Source organism: Diabrotica undecimpunctata, unplaced genomic scaffold, assembly GCF_040954645.1.
Source record: "Diabrotica undecimpunctata isolate CICGRU unplaced genomic scaffold, icDiaUnde3 ctg00003353.1, whole genome shotgun sequence".
In the NCBI taxonomy this organism is placed as follows: Eukaryota; Metazoa; Arthropoda; class Insecta; order Coleoptera; family Chrysomelidae; genus Diabrotica; species Diabrotica undecimpunctata.
In genome coordinates, this window is record NW_027314548.1 from 1 (window position 1) to 13,684 (window position 13,684).

General features: G+C 34.5%; 2 protein-coding genes across 2 annotated transcripts; both read left to right on the top strand.

The window, feature by feature from the left end:
- Positions 1-1,658: 1,658 nt before the first annotated feature.
- LOC140432241 (uncharacterized) lies at positions 1,659-5,409 on the top strand. The gene is made up of 3 exons (XM_072520063.1): positions 1,659-1,956; positions 2,928-2,988; positions 5,123-5,409. Exons 1-3 carry the CDS (start codon positions 1,690-1,692, stop codon positions 5,407-5,409), a joined length of 615 nt encoding a protein of 204 aa, XP_072376164.1. The 5' UTR covers positions 1,659-1,689.
- On the top strand, positions 5,394-12,769 carry LOC140432242 (uncharacterized). The gene is given in 4 exon segments (XM_072520064.1): positions 5,394-6,431; positions 7,119-7,269; positions 7,271-7,654; positions 9,180-12,769. Coding segments are annotated over 4 exon segments (1,212 nt in total). The 5' UTR covers positions 5,394-6,243; the 3' UTR covers positions 9,669-12,769.
- Positions 12,770-13,684: the final 915 nt, after the last annotated feature.

Sequence of the window (13,684 nt, forward strand, 5' to 3'; positions counted from 1 at the left end):
CGCGCTATCTCAGAGTAGCAATGCAAACAAGAGATCAGCTTCAAGAGGTTCTAGGCAATAATGTAAGTGTATTTACAGTTCGTCGAAGATTACATGAATTTGGTTTGCAAAGTTGCAGACCAGCAACTGGGCCCAAAATACTTCCACGGTACAGAGTGGCTAGACTACAATTTTCCAGGAAACGTTTACATTGGAATTTAAGACAATGGAGTAATGTTCTTTTTACGGATGAGTCGAGATACTGTCTTCACTCATCAGATGGGAGAGAACGAGTATGGCGTCGAACTGGAGAGAGATTTGCGGAGTGCGCTTTCAATCCCCGCGTTAGCCATGGAGGGGGTTCGGTGATGGTATGGGCAGGAATATCCCGAGAGGCGCACACTGAATTGGTATTTATTGAGGGTTCGTTGACTGTACACCGGTATATTGAGTAAATTTTAGCGAATGACGTAGTACCCTTTTCTCAATAATCAGCGATGATTTTCTATTAATTCAAGATAAAGCGCGAACTGGCTCTATTTCAATGTGTGTCACACAATATTTAGAGGAAATTGGTATTAATAAAATGAACTGGCAAGCGTTTTCGCCAGATCTGAACCCAATAGAGCCCGTTTGGGACATGCTTGGTAGAAGGGGTCGCGAAGTCGCACCAGCCTCACTTAACGAACTTCGCTTGGCTCTAGAAGAGGAATGGCAAAACATCCAGCAAGATGATATTCGCAACCTCATTGACAGTATGAGCCGACGTGCACAGGCAGTTATAGAGGCTAGGGGAGGCAATACAAAGTATTAAGTTATTTTTTAGTAGTTTTTCTTTGTCATTTGCGTACTTAGGTTAAGTTTAAGGTACATTTAAGTTGTTTTTTTTATGTTTTGTTATTGTTATAATTGTTCATTAAAACCAAGATCATGTCGTTGCTTTTAATCATTATTTAAATACTGTGCTTCTGAGATGTCGATATGACATTCCTTCGATATCAGTCATCAAAGCTCCTTGTCGTATTACAAATTAATACAAAATATCATGGTAATAATAGGAAAAGTCGTAAATTGTGTGTGTGCAAAGTCATTTCGCTCCTAAAAATGAACCAATCCATATTTTTACATGAAACAAAAAACATAATACTTAGAAGACATGGTTGCAACCGAAAAACAAGATTTACGCGCTATCTCAGAGTGGAATTATTCCACAGGATGTTTCAAAGTTTGGATAAGAAACCACCTTTCGATTAACCCCATATAATAAAGTCAAATACAAAATTTGATTAAAAAAGTCACTATACTAAATTAAAATTTATAAATTTTTACAGTGTGCTAAAAAAAATCATCAAAATAGGGCTAAAATTAAAAAAACTGAAATACTTTGAATTTGACCAAAATTTTCTCTGTTGCGTTATTTTTGCATCTGAGTGTATATTTTTATTTGAGTATGTATACACTTTCTGTAATTTTATAGTAACGTTAAATTAACCACATGGTTCGAGAATACATAAAAACCACATGGTGTTTTATCATCCGAATAAACTTTAGTCACACAGAATTTTGTCAGTATAAATATTTTCACTATCTTCTTTTTAAATGATTAGAAATAATTATAGGCGTGACTTTAGTAATTATTGAACAATTATCGTTGTGATAAATATATTCTAAAACTTTTTTCTGTTTTGTTACAGTTTACATTTAACGACAATGTGTATACAGTATAAACCGACGGTGGTTGCTTGTTTCTGTATCCTGGTAGCTTGTAAGTGGTCCAACTGGGAGATCCCGTTGTCGTACGAAAAGAAGGAGTGGTATTCATACGTGGATCCCACGGTGACGGCGGAATTGTTGCAACAATTAACAGAAGAATTTTTGGTGATATTCGAAAAGTGTCCTTCCAGGCTCAAGGAGAAGATTATGGCTATAGCTGATAACGTTAATCATATACCTTCTCATCATATTCCTTCGCCTTTTGTAAGTATATTTAATCGACGATTTTTCTTATAAATGCACAGAATTTGTTAAAATACTATAAAAAATATTGAAGTGAAACGTGAATTGGCGATGTCTGAAACATAATGTAATTAATATGTATTTCAAAACTTTTTTTTAGGAAGGAAGTATAAAAGCACTAAAACGTTTTTGGTATTATCAGATCATCATCAGTGATTATTGATAACACGTGCAATTAACCACTTACAAATATGTAGGTTTAAAAATCATTAAGATGTCCTCTGTTAGTTAAATATGTTTGTAATCGTCGACATTTTTATCATTCTATAATTTTAAATAATTTTTAATGTGTAAAACAGCTATTTAAAGCTATATGTCTACATATTCTCAAGACTCACTGATGAAAGTCTGACAAGAGCGAAAACGTTTTGATATTTCAATTAATACTTTGGATAATTAAAAAAAATTAATTTCAAATCTAAAAATTACAAAAAAAAGTTTTTATAATTCCCCTCTTTTTCTCTCACTATATCTCTCTTCCTCTCCCTCACTCCCCTCTGCACATCACTAGATCACTCGCTTCCAAGCCTTTTCTCCCTTCCTTTCCCACTTTCTCCCTTCCTCTCCCTCTCCGTCGGCCCTTTTAATCTCTATCCCTTTTTCTCACTCCTTCTCTCTCTCTCCCCCTATTTATCTCTCACCCTGCTCCTACCTTCACGTGCCTTGCTTAAACGTTTTAAAAACTTATAGACATTCCAGAAGATCTTTCTAGATTTTGCAACTGCAATCTATTTATTTTCGGTTTGAAAATCGATACGAAGTAGTAGAAATAGAGGTAATAAGAAGAAGAAGAACGAGTATTTTTCTTCAAAAGTACGAAAAACTGTCCTCTCGAATTCAAAATGTCTAAAAGCTTTCTCTGAAGAATAACGTTTTTAGATATCGACAAATCTAGTGCCATTTTTTTTTGTAGCTTCTTGTCTTTGTTTCAGGATGATCCGAAGAAAAAACTTCCGCAAGAAGACGGGAAAGACGGCCACCACAGATCGTCGGGTTAGTCTGACTTAATTTAATTACACTTTTGTTTAGGCAAAAAACAAAGAGCTGTCGGAAAAGTGGCGATAAAAAATATTTATCGACTTCAAGGTTTGAAATTCAAAATTTTCTTTATTACATTCATACTTTATAATTTTTATTTTAAGTGTCACAATTTTATGCATTTTATGCACTTTTTTTTATTTTTTAACAGTATTTTTTAAGTATTCTGTCAGTATTGTGAAGATGTGCAGTAATGTGTGAATTGATATGGACACAAGTTATAAAATTTGAACATTTATTAGTCATATATGAAACAAAGGAGGAATAATACAATTTAAATTGTTTTAATGAGAAATATGCCCTTTCTTGGCTTATTATAACTTCTTGAAAGCTTTTGGCATATAATTAACAAGCTTTTTTTATAGAAACCATACATGAAACCACATATATTTCCAATCGGTTTAAGATCCAGTATTTTTCCTGGTCCTTTGAGGCATAATAAGGTTTAGTCCTTGAAATATTTCATTATGACTAATAATTTTCTGTTTTTTGTAAGTTCATCACGCTTCTATCGGCACAAGCGAAACGGTTCCGTTAAAAGAAAAGCAGCCACTTTCTTCACCGGACGTTTTATTATCTAATCAGTATGAGCTGCCGTAGGTTTTCGTTGTCACAACAAATGATGAAAATTTTCTTTAAAATACGATTTTATAGGGTGGGCCACTGAACCCATTTCACCCTAATTGACAAATATTCGTTGGGTTTTGTGGTCGATTTTTGTTCCAAACAGAACAAACATCTTGCCATTTGTCAACCCTCTCATCAGTATAGAGATACATCGATGGACTATTCAGACATCCATGATTTTTCTTTTTATATTAACTCCATTTTTGTGAGAAATTATCAATTTACTGAAAGTGACGCGCTATCTCAGAGTGTTACACCTTTTAAAAATTATACTCTACGCCTATGTTTCGATAATGTGTCACTTTTGTTGCTTCACATAAAAAACTACATTAAAACGAGTCATTCTGAATTTGTTTGATACACGTTCTTTCTACGTCGATTTGCTGGTTATTTGTTCTTTTGTGGTTCTGGTTTTTTTGAAATAATCTTAGCTACTTGAATTTTCAAGGGACTTTTAATTTCCTTATTTTCTTCCACGTATCGTAGATATTTTTTTACAATTCTGGGTAATCTGGTTTCTTCCATCGTTTTCTATAAAGATTTTCTAGATTCTACGAATACCGTGTGGATCAGTCGGATTTTCTTGCTGCTCTAATCGCAATTAATTGTTCTATCTTCAGATATAACTTCCGGCTATCTCCGATTTCATTTGAGATACATTTTTCATCTTTTTCTTTTACCATTTTCCCATATCACCAGCACATATAACTTTCATTTATTCATGATATTCATTTCAGAATTCTGTACCAGCTTCTACTGATGTCAGTCAATAGCCGAATAGATTATTCCCATAACTATTACAATTTTTGCCCAAAATGATTACAGTACAAAATCACGAATCAATCAAAACACTTTCGAGATCTAAACTGAACTAAAGAAAAATCAATGTTGGAAAGGTTTTTGAATCTCATTGGTAACAGCAATGTCTTTTACTTGGTAACAGGAAGACATAGGCAAGGTTATTAATTTTGCGAGGTAGACTGATATTCCGAGTTTAATCACCTATTTGCTATCATTTTACGATTATCTGTCTAAAATTATCTAAAAACTAAAAAACAATTATTTGGTCTCTGAATATACTGCTCAGCAGACCACACTTTTTATATTATTAAACAATATTATCCTAAAATACTCTATAATTTAACAGATTTGAAAAAAACGATAACCAAACATACTGTAGGTATTTAAAATATATTCACCTTTGTCAGCCTAAAAGAAGTAAAATTTGTGGAAAATATGTCCTGTTCACATTAATTCGCATAATACTGTAAGAATATATAGTTGTGTAAGGTTTCCTATTAGCCAGATTTGGCCTACGTCTGTTTTTCACATGTTACCAAGCAATGTGTGCTTAAAATCCTTTTGGACAACGCATATTGATCTATAGGAAGTGCACACACTTTTCATTATTGATCTTTAAAATTATCGGGAAAGCCTTAAATTTCAATGTTGATTCTTTCAGGTTCCGACAACGACCCTCACAAACATAGATCGTCTCGGCCGCATGATATGGGCAGCAGTTCACAACACCAAAGAGAACGAGATAGAGAGAGAGAACGTCGGGAACGACAACAGCAGCATCAAAAGGCAATCATGGGCAATAGTAGTAATAGCAGTCTAAGTAGCAGCAGTAGTAGTATGAAATCTCACAGTAGTCATCATAGGCCTGATCGACCGGATCGTCCAGATCGACCGGATCGTTCAGATCGACCGATCGTCCAGACCGACCGATCGTTCAGACCGACCTGATCGACCGGATCGCCAAGATCGACCCGACAGGCCGGATAGGCCAGATCGACAGCCTGTGGACCCGAAGATGAAGCCTCCCTCGCGTCCTCACACCATGCCTTACCCCCAACCTAAAGACATCCTTAGAGAAGCAGCTGCTAGAGACTCACCTTTCGGATTAGCCAGAGATACTACGAGGGAATATTCCAAGGACGCCCATATGGCTCGATCCGATAACAAAGACCCAAGCAACGAGACCATCAATACAAACTAAACAATCAAGCTGAAGTGAATAATGTTAACGCTTATAACGACTTAAGGTTGAATTATCCTCCAGAAAAACAAAGACTTGATCCAACGGTAGACCTAGAATAGACCACAAGGTACCTTCGTCGGGTGTGTCGCGTAGTAGGCCGGAAGAACAGAAATCTCATCTAGAAAATATCAAAAAACATTTAAGTTCAGCTCCTCCTGATAAAAACAATAGTTTCCCAACCAAGCCTGTCAATGCAGGTATGCATAACGAAGTTCCAAAATCCGTCCCTAAGATAATTACTCCAGTCAGTTCAAGTGCGCAGCCGAAACTAACGCATACGAACAGTGGTACGTACGCGCCGCCAGTTAATAGTGAATTTAAAATAAAAACTGAACCGGTAACTGTGAAAGAAGAAGTTCCTATACCGGCAGTAATAAAAAGACCTAGTTTATTTTCTCCCGAGAAAACCCCGCCTCACAAAGACATTGTTCCTACCGTCGTTCCGGAAACCCGGCTTTCCTTTCGCCGCTAGTGTCTCCGGTCGAATAAAAAGAGAGCGGAACTAATCTAGTAGCTCGGAACCAGAGCTAAGGCCTGTGATGAAGAAAATCGATCAAGTTGAAGGTTTCGAAAATCTTATGAGGGACAATACAATAGGAATCGACGACACTCGACAAACGCCCGATCATACTGCTCATTTGTTGAAAGTGAAATTGGAAGATGAGAGTCCTTTGCAGGACATTATTGTACCAGAGGTCGTTGAGAGTAACGGCGAAATTATTAATAGGTAATAAACGTTGTACTTTTAATTGGGTGATTATTTTAAAAGGCAACAAAATGTTTTTCATATTAGGCAATGTTCAATTAATTCATTAAATAACTTTTTCTTATAAAAATAACATTTTTAAAATTTTTGCCTCTAAAATTTTTTTTTCTGGGGCAGTTCAAAGTTTTTTTCACCAAAATCGTACAATTATTCTTTTTTTTAAGCAAAAAATCTTTTCAATTTTATTTGGATCCTATAATTTTTAGAATCATATTGTGGTATTTTATGCGTTTCCTTAATTTTGACGAGATCAACTCCTAACTCTTTTTTTTAATTCTGGTAAAATAAGTCAGGCTAATTGTGTATTTTTTTTCGTTTAATCGAGAATTTTGTACTTTGTCGTAATGAAATATGAATCTGAAAAAAAAAATTATTTAGGTGTCATTAATTTTTTGTTATTTTATCTTTGAGTATCATCAAAATAAATAAAAAAAATGTGTAGGGGTTTTAGAGGCACCTATAAATATTTAGAGGCGTGTATGTAACAATTTTTTTGTATTTATTTTTAAGGATTTTTAAATATTTTCGAATAGTTTCCTGAACTTAAATTTTTTTCTACTTAAAACACCTTACCATGCATGCTTTTCCATATATTTCTTGTTGGTTTGGATGTAATCAAATATTTTAATATTATTTGTTTTATTCTAGGACGTCAGAAGCGATGGTAAATGGTCTACAAACATCGGACCCGACTGTAATAAGTAATTTATTAAAAGAAGCCTCGACGGCTTCTCATCTCCCGACTGTAATACCTCCAGAACCCACACACGAAACTCAGACTGACAAAAACCACTACCACCCACAAAAGTAAAAAGAAGAACAAGGACAAGCACAAGCACAAAGACAAGAACCGCGAGGACAAAGAAAAGAAGAAGAAGCATAAAGATAAGGACCGCGAAAAGCACAGACATAAAGATAAAGCGCCGGAAGTGACGGCGGTACCCATCAAAGAGCCGCTGAAGCTTAAAATACCCAAAGATAAAATAATTATGGAGCCAGCTCCGTCGGAGCCCCCGCAAGGACTGAAGATTAAAATACCTAAGAATATAATCAATACTGAGAACATTTCCGAGCTGTCCAATAATCCTCCACCTATAGGCATCAAACTGAAGATACCCAAAGAGAAGCTCAATAATTGCCCTAATATCGAAAGTAGTGCATCTAGGAAAAGGGAGAGAGACAAGGTAGGTCTTTTATTTGATTATTGCATTCGAGATTTTACTTGCTTCAGATATTTCTTCTTTTATCTGCTTCCAAAGATTTTCGATTAGGTTAAGGTCTGGCAAATTAACAGGTCAGACGATGGAGGAATTTTGTTGCATCTTAAATAAGCAATATAATTAAGGAAGCCTTTTTGTTGATGGCTGTCGCAAATACTAAGTCTACGCGCTATCTCAGAGTTCTCGTCCATGTGAGTTCGCTCCATAAAATCCCAAATATTGACCGTGTCACATCTTTCTTTCGATATTATTCAGATCTGCGCTATTTTCTCGCGCTATTCATGAGAGTCTGGAGAGTTGATTCGCTCTAAAAACAAGCCAAGCAATATATTTCTCACTTTAGAATTGTCGAAAAATTGATAAATCGTAAAGTAAAATATTGAATCTTGATATGTGTCTAATTGTTATTTGACCAATTCGTATGAAAATTCCTGGTCCATTATTTTAGTGACTCATCCACTAATTTAATAATCTATAGCATTCAAATAGTTAAATAAAATTTCCAAGAAATCAAAGTTCCAATTATGTTAATATTATAATAGTTGTAGGCGTTCAATAGAGATGCCTAAGACATCTAAATAGTCCTGATCTTACTCAATATGATGATAAACCAATTTTAATTAATGGGATGAATAAAACTGTTTCAAAATGTTGAAAAATAACGTTAACGTCCACCTCTAACGGTTCATTAGAACTACTGCTCCACAGTCAGATTTCGTACAGGTCTGGATCTGCCCTTGTTGCGTATTTCATATATTTTAATATAATATACGAGGATACGATTAATGTATAATGCTTAATATTAAACAGGTAATAATTACTTTACCAAAATATGAACTCGTACACACATTACGCCAATGTTAACAAATATTATTATTTATATTACTTTCATAATTTTTTATTGGCTTTTACTATGTTCCTTTACCTGCTCCTGCAATGTAGGATTTTCGTTTTTTTTTTTGTTGAAGTCATTTTTTGCACAAATACATTGATTGTGATTTCGCAGTGATATTATTTGGTTTGTTTTTTTTTATATTATTTCATTTTTGATTCCTCTCCCATATTTTTCTTTCTTAATTCTTTTGCACCTTTCTCATTCTTTCTTTTGTTCCATGAATACACGTTCAATTTCGTAATAATTACGTCATTTTAAATTATTTTTTTAGTTTTTTTTGCCACTAGTTTTTATTTTATTAGCGATTGCAGCATTTATTGAGACATAAACATTGACGTAAGTAAATATATCATTAGTGATATTTGGGCTTCCTTTTCGCTTTAAGTTGTTCTTTTTTGTTATTTTTCTTCTAAATATTCACAGCGAATCAATCTTTATTATTCCCTTAGGAGCCAAATAATTCCCCCAAATTTGCAATGCAATGTTTAAATACCGAATGACGTTTATATGACGAAATACCGTTTTTTTGCGTTCTGCTCTTGAGTAGTGTGTTTTTTTTCAGTATTTGTGAATTATAAATATATTTTTTTCCAGGATCGAGGTTCCCCAGATGGACCTGCATCCAAAATATCAAAATCCAGTATTAAAGAATCTAAAACAAACGGCAGATACTCCAATAACAATAAGGTAAGCCCTAACGTAGATAACAATATTCAAAATGTCCAACAACAAACGAATTTTGTAACTAATCAAACAAAGGAGAACACTAACAACTTTCAGATGTACACCGCACCCCCACCCCTTCCTCCTCCACCACCGCCGCCGCCAGCACAACAGGCACTACCGCATGTGCAGATGTATTACTACAACCAAATGCCCCCACCACCTATGCCCAATGTAAACGTCCCGCCGCCTTCGTACATGTACCAGTATTATAATCAGGGCTACATGTACCAAAGGAGCGGGATGTACGCGCACCCGCCTCCCATGCAGGCCCCGCTTCCTGTAATGCACAGTAGCAACTCTAGACCACCTCTACCGATGGACGCTCCGCCACAAGCGCCACCGCCACCTCCAGAATAGTTAAATTCGATAGTTAGAAGAAATAAAGCCACGTGAGGCAGTGAACTATTAGAAATTAAACAGAAAGTTGCTAGTTTTAAGGGAATTAAACGAAAAAACTAAAAAAGTGGGCTCATTCTTGAATATATATTAGAAATATGCTTAAAAGTATTAAAACTGGCATTGCTTAACATCTTTGGAAATTGTGTATGCTATATTTAATGCCGTTGGTTCCATATCATTGCTTCTGAGCTTATGCGCTCGTTGGTTGTTTTCTTTGAGGTTAGACCTCTGCAAACAAAATTATACAAACCTTGTTGGGTTGTTTTTTTTTGTTTTTTATCTCAAAATTGTATGAAATCACGTCAGTTGTTTTACGTAAAAGACTGGACGACATTCCTTGTTTCCATTCCTATTTATTTTTATCATAGCCCAATTCGTATGGGACAAGTTACCTCTGTTTAACGGTTTCCTATCAGCTTTTGTTCATCAACAATGCAACTCGAACTGAAGGATCCAAACGTTCTGATCACGATTTATTTCTGCAGCCTAAACGTTCCAGTTTTAAGACTCGTGAAACTCACCATCTACATCCAGTCATAACTGTGCTGGAAAATTTTTAAATGGACGTAAAATTTCTAAAGATTTTCTTTATGTCTTAGTTTAGAAAATTTTTGTAATTTCTTTAGGTAACTCCTATGAAATAATAGTAAAATGATCATTTTTATCTCTTTCTTGAAAAAAGAAACTATTTTTCCAAATAAAAGTCGTTGTGCCAACTTTGTAGAGTATATACTAGCAGTATAATAGTCAACCAGTATCCTCTGTCTTCCAAGAATTAATTTATACACAAATATTCTCTGTATACTGTTATTATTCAATTGCTAGTGTCGGCGATAGGAAGAATAAAAAAAATCGAGCCAAAATTCTTAATTGTCCACTCTTTAGCTATGATTTATAACAGTTTAGACTAAATATGCTCAATATTGTGGTAAGTTACCGAGAAAATCACTATTTTAAGCTATTTATAAGTTTGTTTGTAAGACGGAACTTAATATTGATATGCTTACTGAATAGTTACTATAAGTAATAAAAAAAAATGCTCAAAAAGAGAGTATTAAGAAAATGATGTGTACTTATATTAAAAGTTAAGTTGTTCCTTTAAAAACAGATATTTTTCTTATTCTTATTGTTTTCGGCGTTACCATACAAGTGAGGTTCTCTTTTTATTTCTCTGCTGGGTGCAGCAAGTTTTTATTACATACAGACCACCAAATTTTTTGCGCTATTACCTGCCTACGCCCACCTTCTTGGTCCCCATCACTTGTTTGTCCTCTAGTTTTTTCTGGATCAAAACTTTTACTCCCCTTAACTTGTCGGCCCGTTACAAGCGATATACAGTTTTAATCCAGTATGTTTAGACGTTTTTGACTACTTTTTGTGTTACCTAATTAGATATTAGATCAAAGTTTATAACATATCCCGAAGATGTTTATTTAAATTGACGTGAACGCAGTAATGAATATTAATTGATTGATAAAATTATTCCTTAGCACACAAAAATATTGACAGGTGACGTCTGACAGACACATTGGTATACATTAACGGCTTATGCCCACCTTTTTAATTTCCATCTCTGTTTCGTATCCTGTTATCTCCAAACCACAACTTTACTTATCTATGTCAGTTTGAACTGAATTAATTATAATTACAATATAATTATTAATTAATTGATAAAGCTATATATTAAATACAAAAACAGTGACATATGACGTATAACAAATGACACTGGATGTATGACGTATGACAAAGAACAAATATTAAATAATTCAGTGGGTTTTAGTCTTGCTTTTACTTATTTAGTCTTGAATGCCACGATGAACGGTTAAGTGGCAATGTTTTTTGGTCAGTAAAGTGTGATGGCGTCTACTTAACATCTCCTTTAATCCACATTAATTATTTAAATCACTCTCAAATTCGCTATTAAGAGATATTTCTTGTATTTGTAAATAAACCTTCCAATGACTTTCTTGTCGTAGTACAGGAACACTTACACATTCAAATCAGGAAAAAATCAGGTTCTCAGACATTTTTAGTACTAAACATTGACTTCTATTCTTGTATTATAACAAATTATATTAAATTATTCTTAAAAAATATTAGCATTAAGGAATCATTGGTTTTATTTAGAATACCTTCAGAGACGTACTGAAAATGTTACTGACATGGCAGCTTTGCAAATTTTTCAGTTGATTAAAAACTTCGATCGGTTCTTCAGCATTATAGATATTATTGTCACACCTTGGAGGTCACATTTTACGTGTAAATCAATCCAGTACATGCTATTTTTCACATTTAATTGCACAAAAATGCAAAACACCGATTAAACGTTAGGATAACTGTTTTATATTTTGGCTCGAGCAAGAAAATGTTTAAAAATATTCACGTATATACTGGGAGTGTAATTAAATATCACCTATATATAAAAACGCTTTTAACTAAAAGACTAAACCATGTCAATCATTTTTGCATCACTTATCACTTCATATCGGGTGAGTATGTCATCTGAATTCATCCTTTTTGAATGTATTGCAATTCCATTAGCACTCACAATTCAGCGATCGTAACCAGATGACGATTGTCTGCAGTATTCCAGTCTTATCCTCATCAAGTTTTTGTAAAGAAGATTGACGTGTGCAATGTATTCACCAATATATTTTTATAGACATCTTTTTCATGGATTTTGAGTTTATGCTGATATTAACATTACTTTCTATCAATAACTATTTTATTAACCTAAAGGTAGTCAATATATTGGATCAGAGATCAATTTTAATTATTGTGAATGTAACTGTTCCAAAAAATTGAAAAATAACGTTAACGTCCACCTCTAACGGGTCATTAGAACTACTGTTTCACATTGTCAGATTTCTTATAGGTCTGGATCTGTGCTCGTTGGGCATTTTACATATTTTAATGTTGTGTACGATTACTGTGTAATGCGTAACGTTGAATAGGTGATAAGTAAATTATTTTACTGGCATTATTATTAAATTAGTTTACCATTTTTTTGTAGTTTGCATTTCCTATGATGTTTGCACTCTTTTTTCTTGAATAACATCATAGACCCTTGAGGGTACATTGTAAGGGGGACTGACTGTGGTGAGAGGCAGGGTTTGTTGGGAAAACTTTTATTAGAGGACACCTAGACACTATTGACGTAGTGGATTTGTGGTTGTAACCGCAATTGGCGCATGTGGGAGCAGATTTGCAGCAGTTCGAACAGTATTTTTGACGGTGGGCAGTACACAATCCGATTTGGATATTCCCGCCGTAAGAGATGCTGTCTCTTGCGAGAAACTGAATATTTCGTTTCTGAGTTAGCGAAAACCATAACCAAACTGGTTGGGAGGTTGGTCTTTTTCGAAATAATGCGCACTACTTTAGTAGACATGTAAAAACTGTAAAGTCTGATCTTCAGTTAACATTTTCACGAGTCTCTAACAACCCACATATTCTCGTGAAGGACAGAACATAACTGGACTAATAAAGAACGCCCGGTGTGATATTCACAATTAGTGGACGGTATTTACCAAGGCTGCGCAGTAAACGGAAGAGATGTGATTTTTTAGAAACTGTATCACCGAAGATTGAATAACGGTAAAGAGAAAAGTACAAAGATATGAAACGTTACGATATTGATACTCGAATGTTACAGTCGAAATTGACGAAAAGTATGCCAGCTTAAATATCAGACTCAATTGAGATAATCAGCAGAAAATCGGAAATGAGCAAAATCTGTCATTTTTGTATCGGGCCTCACGTTGGGCGCCATTTTTGTGAACCACCCCACACTTTTTTGTACAGGAAAGAACAAAAGTGCAACGGATGTGGGAGTGAGTACTCATGATCGCGAACTTACAATGAGGAGGACGGTCAAAAAATTTCAGGAGAGAAATAATGAACGATAAACCCAAAGGTATAACATATAAACATATTGTTATAACATATAAACGTATTACTCTGAGATAGCGCGT